This window comes from Glandiceps talaboti, chromosome 3 (genome assembly GCF_964340395.1).
Source record: "Glandiceps talaboti chromosome 3, keGlaTala1.1, whole genome shotgun sequence".
In the NCBI taxonomy this organism is placed as follows: Eukaryota; Metazoa; Hemichordata; class Enteropneusta; family Spengelidae; genus Glandiceps; species Glandiceps talaboti.
The window spans coordinates 2,675,766-2,697,901 of NC_135551.1; the positions used below are offsets into that span (position 1 = coordinate 2,675,766).

A 22,136-nucleotide genomic window follows, 5' to 3' on the forward strand; every position below is an offset into this window, starting at 1 on the left:
GTTTAGATTAAGAATTGTTCATGATATGATGATCCCATCAGTGATATGCAAATTAGGGCTAAAAAGTGTCTTTTTGGTCAAAAATCTATAATTCCAAAACTACTTAGCGGTCTGGGCTGAAATTTGGTCAGGGCATCCTTAGGGGTGTTTAGATTAAGAATTGTTTATGATATGATGATTCCCATCAGTGATATGCAAATGAGGGCTTACAAATTAGGGTGTTTTGTCAAAAAATTATAATTCCAAAACTACTAAGCAGTTTGGGCTGAAATTTAATGGGGGTGCATCTTGGGATGTGCAGATGAATGTGTATTCACAACATAATGATCCCGTTGGCGATATGCAAATTAAGCCTAAAAATGTCAAATTTGGTCAAAAACATAATATCTTGAAAACTGCATGGTGAATAGGGTTGAATCTTGGTGGGGATGTTTCTGGAGGGTTATTCTGCAGTTATTGTTCAAAATATTTTGACCAAACTGGCCAAATGAGCAGATATAAGCTTGTCTGGGTCTTTAATTTGCAAATTAGGGGTAAAAATAGAATTTATATGGTAAATATGCTTTAAAATCTTCTCCAAAACTAATGGGCTAATTGAGTTGTAGTTTTTGGTGTAGGTGTATTGGGATGAGCAGATATAAGTTTGCTCAAGACAATTTGATTAGGTTATTAATATGCAAAATTAGGGATAAAAATAGAATGTTTGTGACTGTAATATAAAAGTACAATATTTTACCAACTTTCTGTGTGAAATGTGTTCTATAGTGTGTGTGTGTTTGAGTCATCATATGAAACCACTAACCACTTTGGTTTCATTTACTTTCACTTATTGCATTGAAGCAAAAGTGATGTACAGGCCTTCCATTAAACATATTATTGACTATTTGTATTGTTAGACAGTTACAATAGAAACCATTGACAATAGGTTGAATAGAAGCTACTTAGCAAGGGCCTCACTTCTAAGTAAGTTGAATAGAAGCTACCTAGCAAGGGCCTCACTTCTAAGTAAGTTGAATAGAAGCTAATTAGCAAGGGCCTCACTTCTAAGTAAGTTGAATGGAAGCTAATTAGCAAGGACCTCACTTCTAAGTAAGTTGAATAGAAGCTAATTAGCAAGGGCCTCACTTCTAAGTAAGTTGAATAGAAGCTAATTAGCAAGGGCCTCACTTCTAAGTAAGTTGAATGGAAGCTAATTAGCAAGGGCCTCACTTCTAAGTAAGTTGAATGGAAGCTAATTAGCAAGGGCCTCACTTCTAAGTAAGTTGAATGGAAGCTAATTAGCAAGGGCCTCACTTCTAAGTAAGTTGAATAGAAGCTAATTAGCAAGGGCCTCACTTCTAAGTAAGTTGAATGGAAGCTACCTAGCAAGGGCCTCACTTCTAAGTAAGTTGAATGGAAGCTTCGTAGCAAGGGCCTCACTTCTACGTAAGTTGAATAGAAGCTACTTAGCAAGGGCCTCACTTCTACGTAAGTTGAATAGAAGCTACTTAGCAAGGGCCTCACTTCTACGTAAGTTGAATAGAAGCTAATTAGCAAGGGCCTCACTTCTACGTAAGTTGAATAGAAGCTAATTAGCAAGGACCTCACTTCTAAGTAAGTTGAATAGAAGCTACTTAGCAAGGGCCTCACTTCTAAGTAAGTGGAATGGAAGCTAATTAGCAAGGGCCTCACTTCTACGTAAGTTGAATAGAAGCTAATTAGCAAGGACCTCACTTCTAAGTAAGTTGAATAGAAGCTAATTAGCAAGGGCCTCACTTCTAAGTAAGTTGAATGGAAGCTACCTAGCAAGGGCCTCACTTCTACGTAAGTTGAATAGAAGCTACTTAGCAAGGGCCTCACTTCTACATAAGTTCTGATTAATGCCAGTTATATATTGATAAAGTGAAAGTGAATGAAATCAATGCATTGTATCTTGTTTAACATCTTTGTTTTATCAAACATAGTAAACTCTCAAGGTATCCAACCCATTAAGCATTTTTTATCCCCATCCATGTCACCACAGAGTCTGTACTTTGTTGTAATTGAAGTCTTTCTAGTTTATTCCACATTTAAGGGTATTATTTGCAATATGTATAAAACCAATCCACATTTAAGGGTATTATTTGCAATATGTATAAACAAATCCACATTTAAGGGTATTATTTGCAATATGTATAAACAAATCCACATTTAAGGGTATTATTTGCAATATGTATAAACCGATCCACATTTAAGGGCATTATTTGCAATGTGTATAAAACCGATCCACATTTAAGGGTATTATTTGCAATATGTATAAATAGATCCACATTTAAGGGTATTATTTGCAATATGTATAAATAGATCCACATTTAAGGGTATTATTTGCAATATGTATAAACAGGCATTTAAGGGTATTATTTGCAATATGTATAAACCGATCCACATTTAAGGGTATTATTTGCAATGTGTATAAACAAATCCACATTTAAGGGTATTATTTGTAATATGTATTAACCGATCCACATTTAAGGGTATTATTTGCAATGTGTATAAACCGATCCACATTTAAGGGTATTATTTGCAATATGTATTAACCGATCCACATTTAAGGGTATTATTTGCAATGTGTATAAACCGATCCACATTTAAGGGTATTATTTGCAATATGTATTAAACAGGCATTTAAGGGTATTATTTGCAATGTGTATAAACCGATCCACATTTAAGGGTATTATTTGCAATATGTATAAACAAATCCACATTTAAGGGTATTATTTGCAATATGTATTAAACAAATCCACATTTAAGGGTATTATTTGCAATATGTATAAACCGATCCACATTTAAGGGTATTATTTGCAATATGTATTAAACAGGCATTTAAGGGTATTATTTGCAATATTTATTAAACAGGCATTTAAGTGTATTATTTGCAATGTGTATAAACCGATCCACATTTAAGTGTATTATTTGCAATATGTATAAACCGATCCACATTTAAGGGTATTATTTGCAATATGTATAAACCGATCCACATTTAAGGGTATTATTTGCAATATGTATAAACCGATCCACATTTAAGGGTATTATTTGCAATATGTATTAAACAGGCATTTAAGGGTATTATTTGCAATATGTATTAAACAGGCATTTAAGTGTATTATTTGCAATGTGTATAAACCGATCCACATTTAAGTGTATTATTTGCAATATGTATAAACCGATCCACATTTAAGGGTATTATTTGCAATATGTATTAAACAGGCATTTAAGGGTATTATTTGCAATATGTATTAAACAGGCATTTAAGTGTATTATTTGCAATGTGTATAAACCGATCCACATTTAAGTGTATTATTTGCAATATGTATAAACCGATCCACATTTAAGGGTATTATTTGCAATATGTATTAAACAGGCATTTAAGGGTATTATTTGCAATATGTATAAACCGATCCACATTTAAGGGTATTATTTGCAATATGTATTAAACAGGCATTTAAGGGTATTATTTGCAATGTGTATAAACCGATCCACATTTAAGTGTATTATTTGCAATATGTATAAACCGATCCACATTTAAGGGTATTATTTGCAATATGTATTAAACAGGCATTTAAGGGTATTATTTGCAATGTGTATAAACCGATCCACATTTAAGGGTATTATTTGCAATATGTATAAACAGATCCAAAAAGACTATGTACAGTTGATTATTCTATCCTATATTTATTGGTTTCAATATATTTTATATCTATATTGAGTATATTTTTTACTTGTTTATGTTGGTTGACTATTTTGTTTACATGTTTATGGTTGTTATCTTGTTTAGTCGGAGAATCAAGTGGCAAAGCCTCAAAGAGTGTAGCTAAGCACATACCAGGAACTGGAGGACTAGAAGGAGTCAAGGCAGCTAGTGGTGGTGTGGCTGGTGAATTGGCCAGGGCAAGAATTGTAAGTACTTGTCAGATAGCAAAAATGTCAAAGTATGTCCACAGTAGCTGTTTGTATCCATATCACAGGGCAATTAAAATGAGAATGTATTAGGTTACTTTGTTTGTTTGTTTGTGTGTGTGGCTGGCTGGGTGTTTGTTTGCTTGTTGTGTATTTGTATAAGTATACATTTATGCTACCTATTTGTACATGGATTGTTTGCATTGTGAACCACTGATGATGATGTTCCACATGGTATGATGTAATATGATATGATTTGATGTGATGTGATATATGTGATGTGATATGATTTGATGTGATGTGATGTGATGTGATATATAATTTGATGTGATAAGATTTGTGATTTGATATGATTTGATGTGATAAGATGTGTGATTTGATATGATTTGATGTAATAAGCTATGATATGATATGTGATGTGAATGACTTGATACATAATGTGATGTGATTGGATATGATACCATATGGTTTGATATGATATGTGATGTGATATGATATGATATTTATATATAATCCCATGAAATCAATGTTAGTTTTACATCATAATGGTCCGAGTATGATTCCGCGGACTAATACAAATTCAAGCCGGTAGGCGAGAATTTGTAGTCCGCAGAATCATACAAGGAGCATTATGACGTAAAACAAACATTGATTTCATGGAATTATATATTTATCACATAACTAAGTATTTCCCCGTATTTTTCTAAAATTTTAAATTGTATTTTACGAATACTGCATCATTTCATCGCACTATATTCTTCATTGCGTATTAAAAAATGGCGCCCGATGGCTATGCAAATTACATAATCGTGTGACCTGTCGCGAGGTCAAGCTTACCATCTGGTATCGGTCATACTGTTCTGTGGTTTCTCAACCAAAATTACCGGTTATAACCTTGCGATATACATGTAATATCGAATTTAGTTTAGAACGTAAGTAGAAAGTATAATTGTCTGAATACAACTTTTGTGCTGTCATTTTAATCATATTTTCTCGGGTTGTGTAAGTTGAGAGATCTGAGCTTGACGGAAAATCGGAAGTAAGCTTGCTGGCTGCTACATCGATAATTTACATGATTTTTAAATAGAATAAAATGTATCAAATTAGAATAAAAGGACTTCTATGTATCAAACTCATGCCATATAAGGATATATGTAACGTAATGTATGCATTTATGTTTTGAAAGCACATATATTAATTATTACGATAAACTTGATTGTAGCGCAGGATTGGCACAAACACTCGAACAGTACGGAGAAAAAATAGTTTGATAGAACAGGGGTGATATGCTCTCAAATCACCCCCTGTTTGACGTCACACAGTAGAAGATATGCACATATTTATGGGATAAGATTTGATATCATGTGATATATGATATGGTGTGATATGATATATGATGTGGTGTGATGTGATATAATGCAGATATAATTGGGTTTAACTTCTAAGATCATGATGAAAATGGAATATGACAGGTTATCTAATACCAGTAGTAATATTGACCAGATACCAGCAGTAATGTTGACCAGATACCAGTAATATTGACCAGATACCAGTAGTAATATTGACCAGATACCAGTAGTAATATTGACCAGATACCAGTAGTAATATTGACCAGATACCAGTAGTAATAATATTGACCAGATACTGATAGTAATATTGACCAGATACCAGCAGTATATTGACCATATACCAGTAGTAATATTAACCAGATATTGATAGAAATATTAACCAGATACCAGTAGTAATATTAACTAGATACCAGTAGTAATATTAACCAGATACCAGTAGTAATATTGACTAGATACCAGTAGTAATATTAACTAGATACCAGTAGTAATATTGACTAGATACCAGTAGTAATATTGACTAGATACCAGTAGTAATATTAACCAGATACCAGTAGTAATATTAACCAGATACTGAGAGTAATATTGACCAGATAGCAGTAGTATATTGACCAGATACCAGTAGTAATATTGACCAGATACCAGTAGTAATATTGACCAGATACTGATAGTAATATTAACCAGATACCAGTAGTAATATTAACTAGATACCAGTAGTAATATTGACCAGATACCAGTAGTAATATTAACTAGATACCAGTAGTAATATTGACCAGATACCAGTAGTAATATTGACCAGATACCAGTAGTAATATTGACCAGATACTGATAGTAATATTGACCAGATACCAGTAGTAATATTGACCAGATACCAGTAGTAATATTAACTAGATACCAGTAGTAATATTGACCAGATACCAGTAGTAATATTGACCAGATACTGATAGTAATATTGACCAGATACCAGTAGTAATATTAACCAGATACTGATAGTAATATTGACCAGATACCAGTAGTAATATTGTCTTGATACCAGTAGTAATATTGACTTGATACCAGTAGAAATATTGACCAGATACCAGTAGTAATATTGACTTGATACCAGTAGTAATATTGACCAGATACCAGTAGTAATATTGACCAGTAGTAATATTGACCAGATACCAGTAGTAATATTGACTTGATACCAGTAGTAATATTGACCGGATACCAGTAGTAATATTGACTTGATACCAGTAGTAATATTGACCAGATACCAGTAGTAATATTGACTTGATACCAGTAGTAATATTGACCAGATACCAGTAGTAATATTGACTTCATACCAGTAGTAATATTGACCAGATACCAGTAGTAATATTGACCAGATACCAGTAGTAATATTGACTTGATACCAGTAGTAATATTGACTTCATACCAGTAGTAATATTGACTTCATACCAGTAGTAATATTGACTTGATACCAGTAATAATATTGACCAGATACCAGTAGTAATATTGCCCAAAAAGCTGTGAACCAGAATTGGAACTTAAAGATTTTGTTTCTTGTATCAGTCACTGTTTCAACATCTCACATTTGTACTGTTTTATAGGCACTAAATGAAAGAGGTGAAAAACTAAGTGAACTAGAAGAAAGAACAGCTCAGATGATGGCTAATGCAGACAACTTCTCACAAGCAGCTCATCAAATAATGCAGAAGTATAAAGACAAGAAGTGGTATCAATTTTGAAGTGACTGTATTGTGATGTCTGTGGCCGCCATCATACTTAAAAAATGACCTGCAGAGCTCTCTAGCTTGGACTAAACAGACTCTGCTTGCATCCCAATGACCAATGCTATCACCATGGAAACTGTCCTGGTAACCATTAACAATGATGCAACTTTGCTTGAAAATGACAACTTCACCGCTTCTTGTTACCAAGTTGCATTTGTATAGTCAGTGACCAACAACGTAACTCAGACGACAGGAAGAGTTCATTGACCCCTTTATCTGTCAGTGATGAGAAGTCAACCAGTCTCATCTTCAAAGTGACAGAATTTTGTGTTCCTGCAAATATGTTGTGTATAAATTCAGCTCATGGGAATAGGGTAAAACATTGTACAATAGTAATGGCATTGCAGTTATTTATGTGCTGGGTAGTTAAAAAGTGTACTAGATCAATTGCTGCTTGTATTCCATTGTTGAGATTATTATACACTGAAATATAACTGCTTTGATGTGACCAATGTTAAGTTGGTACAAAGTGTACTACAATGTACCAACATGGTTATAATGTATCATAATGTGTTTAGATACAATGTTCCATCTGTGTCAGTTTAGATACAAATAAATCAATATGTATATAGAGTATGGACAAGAAATCAGTTGCTGAAGTTCTCTTCAGATGAACGGATATAACGTTTAATCTTGCATTTGTGACAAGCTCAAGTGGGATAGACAAATCATGAAAATGTTCTCCAGACTTTCAAAGAGATTGTGAAAGGCAAGTACATTTACAGGATGGACTCAGTTTTCTTTACATCGGGTGTTCTTTGTGAAAATTGGAAGAAGAAGAGGAAGAAAAAAAAGAGAATTTCAGCAAAATAGAAAGAAAAAAAACACAATGTTGGTGTTCTTGTATCCTCAACAGAAAATTCTAAACAATCTAAATTGCTTCAGATCAGATATTATGTGTATATATGTGGCAAAGTTCTTGCTTAGTTTAGGACATCTATTTACTTATTACATTTCTTGAATTGTACAAATGGAACTAGTTGGAGATTAAAGGGCCTAGTATATTATTGCAACTAGAAACTTTTTTGGAGATTTTAAATTTAAAGTCAAATTAAGTAACGAAAAAGGTGTAATGTTCAGAAGTTCAACCAAAAAAAATTCATTTTACGTTTTTTGAATTGACTTGTACATTCTGTCTGAGTTGCCATGACATTGTATAGTATCCTTTAGTGTACACTAGCAACATTGTATCAAGTTTGGGATACAGTTGGACTCCCTAAGCCATGTAATATTAATACAGTTGGACTCCCTAAGCCATGTAATATTAAGCAATCAAATCAATCATTACCATTCATGTAGAGCAACTTTTAATAATATTTTTGTGTAGTAACCCCAGAGTCTGTGTAAAAATGTGTGATAAAATACAACAATGTTTTCTTCATCATCATCATCATCATCATCATCATCATCATTGGTTGGTGTGAGTTAGTGATACAGACATTTATCAATGCAGACGTGGTGCCTCAAATCCAGGGATCCTTAGCTTCCTCTTCTTTGACTACTGACTTCAAGTTGCACACATGCCTAACAAAAGATTAATCTACAAACTGACATCAAACTCTTCTTTAACTGACTTGGGCTTTTATCTCATTTTCTATTATAATTTTATTTTGTCGTGTAATTTTTTTTTTCATTTTGAGCTCTTTCACTGCTAATAGTCAAGGTCAAGTTCAAGTGTAGGTGTTTGGTTGGTTTTCAACAACATCTCATTTTTTATACTGTCCAATAAGCTAGTTGTCAGGTACATGTCAACATATTGGAGTACCATGAGATTTATCTAGTGTGGGGTTTATTATTACCAATAATATCTTCAATAATGTGTTCAGTTGAGTAGCAAACACAAATCGGTGTTTTACAGAGAAGTTAGATGCAAGGAACTATTGTCATCTTCTGAAAAGCACACTAAGTATTATTGGCAATAATAGGTAATGGTGTCATGGTGTCACTATCAGTCTAACAAAATGGTGGACTCTATTGATGTCAAGGTGTCACTATCAGTCTAACAAAATGGTGGACTCTATTGATGTCAAGGTGTCATCAGTCTAACAAAATGGACTTTATTGATGTCAAGGTGTACGTCACTATCAGTCTAACAAAATGGTGGACTTTATTGATGTCAAGGTGTCATCAGTCTAACAAAATGGACTTTATTGATGTCAAGGTGTACGTCACTATCAGTCTAACAAAATGGTGGACTTTATTGATGTCAAGGTGTACGTCACTATCAGTCTAACAAAATGGTGGACTTTATTGATGTCAAGGTGTACGTCACTATCAGTCTAACAAAATGGTGGACTTTATTGATGTCAAGGTGTCACTATCAGTCTAACAAAATGGTGGACTTTATTGATGTCAAGGTGTCATTATCAGTCTAACAAAATGGTGGACTTTATTGATGTCAAGGTGTCATTATCAGTCTAACAAAATGGTGGACTTTATTGATGTCAAGGTGTCATTATCAGTCTAACAAAATGGTGGACTTTATTGATGTCAAGGTGTACGTCACTATCAGTCTAACAAAATGGTGGACTTTATTGATGTCAAGGTGTCACTATCAGTCTAACAAAATGGTGGACTTTATTGATGTCAAGGTGTCATTATCAGTCTAACAAAATGGTGGACTTTATTGGACAAAGTTTACCTCTATAATGTTACTTTGCTGGAACGTTTTTGTGTACTGTGTCATAGTAGAGTGACTTGTTACCATGGTTATTGTTGTTACCATGGTTATTGTTGTTACCATGGTTATTGTCATTGTATGTGTGTATTTAGATGTTTTACATGCAGTAATTCACCAAAGAAAACAATCACTCAATCAATCTATGTACTGTACTGGTAATTGAAACTATAGTCAAATCAGGTTAGACTTTCTTTCCTTTTTTCTGTTTTGTTTCGCCTTCATCAATTTCATTATAATTTGAGGGAGATAAAAGTTTTGAATCAATTGTTTTAACAATGTATCAATGCAATTTGTCCAAATTTGTAGCAACATTTATGGAACACTTTGTTCTTTATATGTATGGGTATGCAGCCATAAGGAGGCAATCAGTTCTACAGGTATCTTCACCTTTCTGATCATATTATGGGATATTTGTCCTTGTTGAATGACTGTGTTAGCCGTATATAGTCTGTATTTTAGTTGAATTTGCCTTTGTATCTTCAACATTTTATATCAAGTTCTGTACATTCCTTGCTAACGCCAGCTATTCTTTTGTTCTACATTTGGAAGTTTGAACTTAAAACAAAGGATTTCATAATGTGTATCATTATATGTATTTGTATGTGTCACTTTAGTCCATCTGTGTGTGCAAGTAGCTAACAACAACAACAACAACAACATGTTTTGCAGTCAACTTTGACTAAAATATCAACCGTTTGGCAGTTAGCTGGCTAAGACAAAGTGTTGTGTAGGTTATCTGAACATAAATCATCAATACCAATGTCATGTTAGTTATTAGGACAAATAACGCAATGTTCCGCAGCAAACTCATTGGTGTCTAAAGTCTATGTTGTGTGGTAAAAACCAAATGGTATGCAGTCAGGTACTGAATGTACAGGTATTAATCAGCTGACTGGTTAAAAGAAGGTGTTTTACTTTGAACTGAATTGTACATGGTGTCTGTTAATTTTCTTAATCATTTACCTGCAGTGATTTTTGTTAACAAACTTAGTTATAGCAGTGTTTATTAACAAACTTAGTTATAGCAGTGCTTGTTAACAAACATAGTTACAGCAGTGTTTGTTAAGTATTACTCTGGTATTCTAGGCTTCACTTTACTAAGATAGACATTAGCTAAAACTATTGTCGCAACATGTTGATACAACAGTGATAAGCTATTGAATAGACATTGGTTTAATTATAGTTTCAGTAGGGCAACTTTCTGAAAGTTAGTTCCATAAACTTGAGTGTACTGTTTTGGGACTTCCAATGTTGACACTATCTTGATCACAGGGTGATTAGATTCACACAACAGAATCCTTATCACCCAATTGTGTAATCTACCACATTGAACAGCAATAGTTGTGTCAATCTTAATAAAGCAAAGCCTCAGTTACCAAAGTTGTAGGTGTAGTGTACGCCAGGACTGTCCAATTGATAGCTGATTATACTATACTGACCTGTCTAAACTTTGCAGCTTATTACAATTGGTCAGTATTCATATGCCAGTTATTCTGAAGCTCATTCAGGAGATAAATAACCAAGTGATACCATGTTGTACAGTATATACTACCAAAATTAAGAGACTATAGAATTTTAATTAGACAGTGTGACAGGTTTTTTAGCACAAGTGAACTACAATGTAGGTTCAGTAGTGCTATAGGCACTGAGCGGTTTCTGTCCGTCTGTCTGTCTGTCTGTCTGTCTGTCTGTGTGTGTGTGTGGACGACTTAAACTCAAAAACTGCCAACCCGATTGCCTTGGTATTTGGTGGGGACATTAATTGTGGGGTCTAGTTGGGAAATTGTTCAAATGAAAATGATCGCATCACAGGTGTGTGATTTGGGTAAAAAAGTGTGATTTTTGGGCTGAAACTTAATGGGGATGCAGCTTGGGGTGTATAGATGAAGAAATATTAAGCATATAATGATCTCATCCACAATATGCAAATTAGGTGTAAAAATGTGCATTTTGGTCAAAAATGTATATCCCAAAATGTGCTAGGTCAGTGAGACTGAAACTTGGTCTGATGTTTCAAGATATGTTATTCTGCAGATTTTGTTCAAAACATTTTGACCCTATTGGCCCTAGCAACCATGAGCACACCCTTAGCAACAGCCAGATGGGAGTACATTTTGGTCAAATAACAACATCATCTGGTAGGCAAATGAGTAAACATTCAAAAAAATATATATGCAAATATCCCTAGCAACCATGACCACGCCCATAGCAACAGCCAAACGGCCGTGTATTTCACAAAGATAACAGGGGTTAAGACAATTGAATAAACATTCAAAAAATGTATGTAAATTTGCCTAGCAACAAGACCACGCCCATAGCAACAGCCAATCACATATATGTTGCAAAGATAACAACAGGAATAGAAAGACAAATGAATAAACATTCCAAAAATGTATGCAAATGTGTCTAGCAACAAGACCACGGCCATAGCAACAGCTAAATAATCACGTATATTGCAAAGATGACAACAGGAATTGAAAGATAGATGAATAAACATTCAAAAAATGTATGCAAATGTGCCTAGCAACAAGACCACGCCCACAGAAACAGCCAAATGATCACATATATTGCAAAGATAATATCAGGATTTCATACGCAAGTGAACAAAAACATACAAAAATGTATGCAAATATATCTAACAACATGACCACACCCACAGCAACAGCCAAATGATAGCGTATATCGCAAAGATAACAATATGGTTGGATAGGCAACTGGATAGTCATTCAGCAAATGAACACCTATTGTTAGCATGGACTAGCATATGGATAAACATTTTTAAAAACTGTACAGTTGTGCTACAATGCCATTGACGGTATTTTTTTTTACATCTCACACGTTTTCTGTTATGAATTACACAAACAAATTACAAACACTGATAGTGTGCATGCATGAAAAATTTATGCAGTGATGTATTTCATCTCACTTTGAACACAAATCAGTGTCACTGTTACAAGGAAGATTCAAATGCAAAACTGTTTATTTGTGTTCACAGTGAGATTTAAATGTAACATTTGATGTGTGTGCATGCATGCTATCAGTGTGTGTATTTGGATTGTGTCATTTGTAACAAACACATTGTACATACCTCCTCATTTTGGTAGTAACTATATCATTGTCTAAACAGTCACTTTCAGTTGAAAATGTACCCTACCTCAACAAGTTTCTTCACTGCCTTACATTTGGTTTTACTGGTGGTTTTTTCAACTTCCATTTTGTGCTTTCATTCGACTCCTGACTGATGTTAATGTTAATGTTATGTTCATGAAAGATGAAATGAGTGTATAATGTGTCAGATGTGACATATCTCACAACATTCATCCTTCTGACATGTTTTGAATAGAAGTGCCAGTATGAAGGATACATCTCACTTTAGTCTGACTCTTATCTGTGGTGATACACTTCTAGTGTGTGTACTGACTATGATATCCTGGGCATTTATTCCATGGCATGTCTTCTGTAAAATGTGTTGAGTATATAATGGATATCTTGTAGGACTTCACCTACTTTTATTTATTTATTTTAAATATTTGTTTTGGTTAATAACTAACCTTTGAGACGTATGTTGTCAAAAGACCTGCACCAGTCCTGATTTCCTCCTCATTAGTTCTTAAAAAATGACCAATGTCTTTGTAGGCACCCACTTATTGTAGTGAATTTTAGAATGACTGATGACACATCTGTGAGACTGAGGGCATGTTTCTTTTAAATGTATTTTAGAGAATGACTTACTAACTATGAGGGCATGCCACTCTGAAAATGATACTCAAATGACTGAAACAAGAAGGCAATTATCAATGATCGACTGGCCTTTAGAAAAGTTGTGAAGGACTTGGAGCCCATTTGCTTGCATATGTATTGAGAGGTTATGTTTTACCAAACTATTGTTATTATAGTAGCCTCTTGTCTAAAGTCCGTGTTACAAGGAAAACTTATGTCATAAGAAATACCCATACTACATGGATTACATGGCATTGAAGATGAAGATGGGTGTTCAGTGCATCTTACTTCATGACTACACACAAAACGTGTACAGTTTTTTCCATGTGTTGAAAGGTTCATATTTACAAAGCCAGCTTAAATGTCAGGAAAGATGAGCTTTCTACCAAATGATCTGACATCAAACCATCTTTACTTGTCCCTACTGGTCATATCATACCTCTGTAGTACTAAATGACACTGCCACAACTATGTTCAGTGCTAGGTGGTCTTCTAAAAAATCATAGATGCTAACCCCCTAGTCTAGTCTATATTTTTTGTAAGTAGTGCGGTATTGGACCCCTCAAAAGAGTTGATTTATTTTATAAACCCAAGATAAACAATGAGAGAGTTTGGTGGAAAGCTTGTAGCTAAGTGTACAGATTTCATGAATGGCTGCTGTGTAAAGAATAAAATACTATTATGATACTATTTTCTAGTTGTCCTGACTCTACTATGTTTGTCTATGTTTGCATTCACACCTTCACAGTCACTTTGTAAGCTAATATTCTATTCAGAGGTCATAATACTAAATAATGACGTCATTAGGTGTTTACATATATTAAAAAAAAGTGTCTGTATTGGCATAGTATCGATTCTTTCATCCTTTCTAAACTGTACTCTTTCCAAATGCAGACACTGATAATGGTATATACTTTTTGAATACCTAATAGCATCATTATTTTGTATTATGGCCATCCTTGAATAGAATATTAGCTCACAAAGTTACTGTGGACACCTTGTATGTATTAATGTAGATATGTATTCTGCCAATGAAAATCATAAACATTTGCTGTTATTTTGAATGAACCAATTTTCAATTTAAGGGACATAAGCAGTGTTGTTTTTTTCCTTCCGTAAGGAAGGAGATACTTTATGGCAGAAATGTGTGTGTGTGTGTGTGTGTGTGTGTGTGTGTCTTTGTCACCATTGATTATTTTTGGTAATTAGGCTATATCTTAAGATTGCATACTTCAAATTCAATATAATTTAGTACATACGTTAACCATAACAATCGCATATGTCCTGTAAAGGTTGTTGGTGTACCTTTCAGTGTTAATGAATAATTTGCATGATTATTGATTCTTGGTAATTAGGCTATATCTTATGATTGCATACTTCAATTTCAATACAATTCACTACATACATTAACCATAACAAATTGTGTATGTCCTATAAAGTTAGTTAATGATGGTACCTTACAGTGTTAATGAATAATTTGCATAATTAATGATTTTCGGTAATTAAGCTATATCTTAAGACTGCATACTTCAATATCAATACAATTTAGTACATACGTTAAACATAACAGAGTGCATATCTCCTATAAAAGTTGTTGATTTCGCTTGAAGATTTAGTGAATAATTTGCATAATTAATTGCTTTCGGTAATTAGGCTATATTTTAAGACTGCATACTTCAATTTCAATATAATTTACTTCATACATTAAACATAAAGTTTATACGCCCTATAAAGTTTGTTGATGTACCATTACAGTGTTAATAACACCTAGCTCACCACACAGTCATTAAAGTGGTCATATGAATGAAAATTGGTCTATTTATCTGTGAACTTCAATTCATAAAACAAGTATTGTTTTTAGCTCCCATATGGGAGGTAATGTTGTGGTGACATATGTCTGTCTGTCTGTCTGTCTATCTGTCTGTGCAGAAATTTTGTTCCACTGATATATCAAAAAGTACTGAAGCAAATATTCTGCAATTTAATATGTGGCATTGTCAGGCTGTAACTTAGTGCTGATTAGTTTTTGGTGAGAGTGGCTTGCATAATTAATGATAATTTGCATAATTAATGATTTCACATGGGCTATATAATATGCATAACGTCTGCACCAAATTCAACAAAACTTTCTACATCTATGGATCATACCATTTGTAACAATGTATGGCAAGACTTTTTTCACACTTTTTTAGTTTTTTAGCACTACTAAACTTCTTAGGTTCAGTAGTGCTATAGGCATGGAAAAGTGGATGTGTGTGTGTGTGTGTAAACAACTTAAAGTCAAAAACCAATGGACTGATTGCCATAATATTTGGTGGGTATACTACCTTTGATGTCTTGTTGGGAAAATGTTCAAATCAAAATGATCTTTCCATTGGTGTGTGATTTGGGTCAAAAAAATGTGACAAAACACTAAACAAAAAAACTACTAGGCAGATAACTGCTTGGCAGATACTGAGGTCTGAAATTTGGTAAGAATGTCCTTAGGGGTGTTTATATTAAGAATTGTTCATGACATGGTCATCCCATCAGTGATTTGCAAATTAGGTCTAAAAATGTGTCTTTTTGGTCAAAAATCTGTAATTCCAAAACTACGGAGCAGATTGAGCTGAGATTTCATGGGATGCACCTGGGGATGTGTGGATGGTGAATTAACAATTATAATCCCATCTAAATTGTGTTCCAAAAGCTTTTATCAAGAAAACTACATGGAGAATGGGGCTGAAACTCAGTGGGGATGTTTCAATGATGAGTGTAGGGACACTTCTCTTGTTTTGAACACGATTTTATATTCTGTACATTCGGCATCTCCAGAAGCACCACCCTCGTCGTCAAGAGACGATGCTTTCAGCGCATCGACAAGACCTAGTTGCGAGTTGTGATCTCCGCCAGACATTTTGACATGTATAAAAACAAGAGAAGTGTCCCTACATCATCCAGAGATAAACCACAGGTCAGGTTCTCATTGGAAAGTCGAAGACATACACAGATTGAGGTAGATAAATGGTCCAAAATTGAACAGTTGCGGGGCAAAGTGCTACGTCTAGCACTTCGCCGCTTTTTGACAAAGTGCTAGATCTAGCACTTCGCTAAGTGCTAGATCTAAGTGCTAGATCTAGCTCTTTGTCAAAAAGTGGCAAAGTGCTACATGTAGCACTTTGCCCCGCAACTGTTCCGATTTTGAATTCTTTGTTACATATAACATGATATCGTTGCAACGATCGTCTGTGTCACAGTAGACGATTCATTGAACCTGCAACAAATATCCAAATGAATATTTCTGGAAAGTCAGTTTAATTTATAAAACAACACTTACCATACTGTTCTACTTTGAAATACAACACAAAACAGCATAAATCAAGTCAATGTTTGTAACTCAATAAATTGCAAAAAAAAATATATATATATATTGTTCAACCTTCTCCTTAGCAACATTTGTAAACCAGTGATTTCTTTTATTGCAGTGCATGATGGGAATAGAATAGAATAATTTGATGGTAGAGTGGTGATTGTCCAACCTATATTGTAATGGAATAATCCTTCTCCTTAGTAACATTTGTAAACAACTAACTTTGTTCTTTTGCAATGTATGATGGGAATAAAATGGAATAATTTGATGGTAGAGTAGTGATTGTCCAACCCCTATTGTAATGGAATAATCCTTCTCCTTAGTAACATTTGTAAACAACTAACTTTGTTCTATTGCAGTGCATGATGGGAATAGAATAGAATAATTTGATGGTAGAGTGGTGATTGTCCAACCCCTATTGTAATGGAATAATCCTTCTCCTTAGTAACATTTGTAAACAACTAACTTTGTTCTTTTGCAATGTATGATGGGAATAAAATGGAATAATTTGATGGTAGAGTAGTGATTGTCCAACCCCTATTGTAATGGAATAATCCTTCTCCTTAGTAACATTTGTAAACAACTAACTTTGTTCTATTGCAGTGCATGATGGGAATAGAATAGAATAATTTGATGGTAGAATGGTGATTATCCATCATATATTAAAATGGAATAATACTCCTTAGTAACATTTGTAAACAACTAACTTTGTTCTATTGCAGTGCATGATGGGAATAGAATAGAATAATTTGATGGTAGAATGGTGATTATCCATCATATATTAAAATGGAATAATACTCCTTAGTAACATTTGTAAACAACTAACTTTGTTCTATTGCAGTGCATGATGGGAATAGAATAGAATAATTTGATGGTAGAATGGTGATTATCCATCATATATTAAAATGGAATAATACTCCTTAGTAACATTTGTAAACAACTAACTTTGTTCTATTGCAGTGCATGATGGGAATAGAATAGAATAATTTGATGGTAGTGGTGATTGTCCAACCTATATTAAAATGGAATAATACTCCTTAGTAACATTTGTAAACAACTAACTTTGTTCTATTGCAGTGCATGATGGGAATAGAATAGAATAATTTGATGGTAGTGGTGATTGTCCAACCTATATTAAAATGGAATAATACTCCTTAGTAACATTTGTAAACAACTAACTTTGTTCTATTGCAGTGCATGATGGGAATAGAATAACATAATTTGATGGTAGTGGTGATTGTCCAACCTATATTAAAAAGGAATAATACTCCTTAGTAACATTTGTAAACAACTAACTTTGTTCTATTGCAGTGCATGATGGGAATAGAATAGAATAATTTGATGGTAGTGGTGATTGTTCAACCTGTATTAAAATTGAATAATACTCCTTAGTAACATTTGTAAACAACTAACTTTGTTCTATTGCAGTGCATGATGGGAATAGAATAGAATAATTTGATGGTAGTGGTGATTGTTCAACCTGTATTAAAATGGAATAATACTCCTTAGTAACATTTGTAAACAACTAACTTTGTTCTATTGCAGTGCATGATAGGAATAGAATAGAATAATTTGATGGTAGTGGTGATTGTCCAACCTATATTAAAATGGAATAATACTCCTTAGTAACATTTGTAAACAACTAACTTTGTTCTATTGCAGTGCATGATGGGAATAGAATAGAATAATTTGATGGTAGTGGTGATTGTTCAACCTGTATTAAAATGGAATAATACTCCTTAGTAACATTTGTAAACAACTAACTTTGTTCTATTGCAGTGCATGATGGGAATAGAATAGAATAATTTGATGGTAGTGGTGATTGTTCAACCTGTATTAAAATGGAATAATACTCCTTAGTAACATTTGTAAACAACTAACTTTGTTCTATTGCAGTGCATGATGGGAATAGAATAGAATAATTTGATGGTAGTGGTGATTGTTCAACCTGTATTAAAATGGAATAATACTCCTTAGTAACATTTGTAAACAACTAACTTTGTTCTATTGCAGTGCATGATGGGAATAGAATAGAATAATTTGATGGTAGTGGTGATTGTCCAACCCCTATTGTAATGGAATAATCCTTCTCCTTAGTAACATTTGTAAACAACTAACTTTGTTCTATTGCAACGTATGATGGGAATAGAATAGAATAATTTGATGGTAGTGGTGATTGTCCAGCCTATATTAAAATGGAATAATACTCCTTAGTAACATTTGTAAACAAGTGACTTTGTTCTATTGCAGTGCATGATGGGAAGAGAATAGAATAATTTGATGGTAGAATGGTGATCGTTCAACCTGTATTAAAATGGAATAATACTCCTTAGTAACATTTGTAAACAAGTGACTTTGTTCTATTGCAGTGCATGATGGGAATAGAATAGAATAATTTGATGGTAGTGGTGATTGTCCAACCCCTGTTGTAATGGAATAATCCTTCTCCTTAGTAACATTTGTAAACAACTAACTTTGTTCTATTGCAGTGCATGATGGGAATAGAATAGAATAATTTGATGGTAGAATGGTGATTATCCATCATATATTAAAATGGAATAATACTCCTTAGTAACATTTGTAAACAACTAACTTTGTTCTATTGCAGTGCATGATGGGAATAGAATAGAATAATTTGATGGTAGTGGTGATTGTCCAACCTATATTAAAATGGAATAATACTCCTTAGTAACATTTGTAAACAACTAACTTTGTTCTATTGCAGTGCATGATAGGAATAGAATAGAATAATTTGATGGTAGTGGTGATTGTCCAACCTATATTAAAATGGAATAATACTCCTTAGTAACATTTGTAAACAACTAACTTTGTTCTATTGCAGTGCATGATGGGAATAGAATAGAATAATTTGATGGTAGAGTGGTGATTGTCCAACCTATATTAAAATGGAATAATACTCCTTAGTAACATTTGTAAATAATTAACTTTGTTCTATTGCAATGTATGATGGGAATAGAATAGAATAATTTTATGGTAGAATGGTGATTATCCAACCTATATTAAAATGGAATAATACTCCTTAGTAACATTTGTAAAGAAGTGACTTTGTTCTATTGCAATGTATGATGGGAATAGAATAGAATAATTTGATGGTAGAGTGGTGATTGTTCAACCTATATTAAAATGGAATAATACTCCTTAGTAACATTTGTAAACAAGTGACTTTGTTCTATTGCAGTGCATGATGGGAAGAGAATAGAATAATTTGATGGTAGAATGGTGATCGTTCAACCTGTATTAAAATGGAATAATACTCCTTAGTAACATTTGTAAACAAGTGACTTTGTTCTATTGCAATGTATGATGGGAATAGAATAGAATAATTTGATGGTAGAATGGTGATCGTTCAACCTGTATTAAAATGGAATAATACTCCTTAGTAACATTTGTAAACAAGTGACTTTGTTCTATTGCAGTGCATGATGGGAATAGAATAGAATAATTTGATGGTAGAGTGGTGATTATCCAACCTAAATTAAATTGGAATAAAACTCCTTAGTAACATTTGTAAACAAGTGACTTTGTTCTATTGCAATGTATGATGGGAATAGAATAGAATAATTTGATGGTAGTGGTGATTATCCAATCTATATTAAAATGGAATAATACTCCTTAGGAACATTTGTAAACAAGTGACTTTGTTCTATTGCAATGTATGATGGGAATAGAATGGAATAATTTGATGGTAGAATGGTGATTGTCCAACCTATATCAAAATGGAATAATACTCCTTAGTAACATTTGTAAAAAATTGACTTTATTCTATTGCAGTGCATGATGGGAATAGAATGGAATAATTTGATGTTAGAATTGTCATGGTTCAACCTATATTAAAATGGAATAATACTCCTTAGTAATGTTTGTAAACAAGTGACTTTGTTCTATTGCAGTGCATGATGGGAATAGAATAGAATAATTTGATGGTAGAGTGGCGAGTATCCAACCTATATTAAAATGGAATAATACTCCTTAGTAACGTTTGTAAATAATTGACTTTGTTCTATTGCAGTGCATGATGGGAATAGAATAGAATAATTTGATGGTAGAGTGGCGAGTATCCAACCTATATTAAAATAGAATAATACTCCTTAGTAATGTTTGTAAACAAATGACTTAATTTGTTCTATTGCAATGAATGGTTGGAATAGAATAGAATAATTTGATGGTAGAGTGGTGATTGTCCAACCCCTATTGTAATGGAATAATCCTTCTCCTTAGTAACATTTGTAAACAACTAACTTTGTTCTATTGCAATGTATGATGGGAATAGAATGTAATCATTTGATGTTAGAATGGTGATTGTCCAACGTATATTAAAATGAAATAATGTTCCTTAGTAACGTTTGTAAACAAGTGACTTTATTCTATTGCAGTGCATGATGGGAATAGAATGGAATAATTTGATGTTAGAATTGTGATTGTTCAACATATATTAAAATGGAATAATACTCCTTAGTAATGTTTGTAAACAACAAACTTTGTTCTTTTTTAATGTATGATGGGAATAAAATGGAATAATGCTCCTTAGTAACATTTGTAAAAAAGTGACTTTATTCTGTTGCAGTGCATGATGGGAATAGAATGGAATAATTTGATGTTAGAATTGTGATTGTTCAACATATATTAAAATGAAATAATCCTTCTCCTTAGTAACATTTGTAAACAACTAACTTTGTTCTATTGCAGTGCATGATGGGAATAGAATAGAATAATTTGATGGTAGAATGGTGATTATCCATCATATATTAAAATGGAATAATACTCCTTAGTAACATTTGTAAACAACTAACTTTGTTCTATTGCAGTGCATGATGGGAATAGAATAGAATAATTTGATGGTAGTGGTGATTGTCCAACCTATATTAAAATGGAATAATACTCCTTAGTAACATTTGTAAACAACTAACTTTGTTCTATTGCAGTGCATGATGGGAATAGAATAGAATAATTTGATGGTAGTGGTGATTGTCCAACCTATATTAAAATGGAATAATACTCCTTAGTAACATTTGTAAACAACTAACTTTGTTCTATTGCAATGTATGATGGGAATAGAATAGAATAATTTGATGGTAGTGGTGATTCTCCAACCTATATTAAAATGGAATAATACTCCTTAGTAACATTTGTAAACAAGTGACTTTGTTCTATTGCAGTGCATGATGGGAATAGAATAGAATAATTTGATGGTAGTGGTGATTGTCCAACCTGTATTAAAATGGAATAATCCTTCTCCTTAGTAACATTTGTAAACAACTAACTTTGTTCTATTGCAGTGCATGATAGGAATAGAATAGAATAATTTGATGGTAGTGGTGATTGTCCAACCT

General features: G+C 33.2%; 1 protein-coding gene across 2 annotated transcripts in view; it reads left to right on the forward strand.

The window, feature by feature from the left end:
• Positions 1–14,117, forward strand: part of LOC144432929 (syntaxin-binding protein 5-like) — a 162,923-nt gene extending 148,806 nt beyond the window's left edge. For both annotated transcript variants that reach the window (XM_078121235.1, XM_078121236.1), the window contains exons 25-26: positions 3,794–3,915; positions 6,854–14,117. In XM_078121235.1, coding sequence (XP_077977361.1) covers positions 3,794–3,915; positions 6,854–6,991 — 260 coding nt within the window. In that variant the 3' untranslated portion in view covers positions 6,992–14,117. The remainder of the gene's footprint in view (positions 1–3,793; positions 3,916–6,853) is intronic.
• The last annotated feature ends 8,019 nt before the right edge of the window (positions 14,118–22,136 follow it).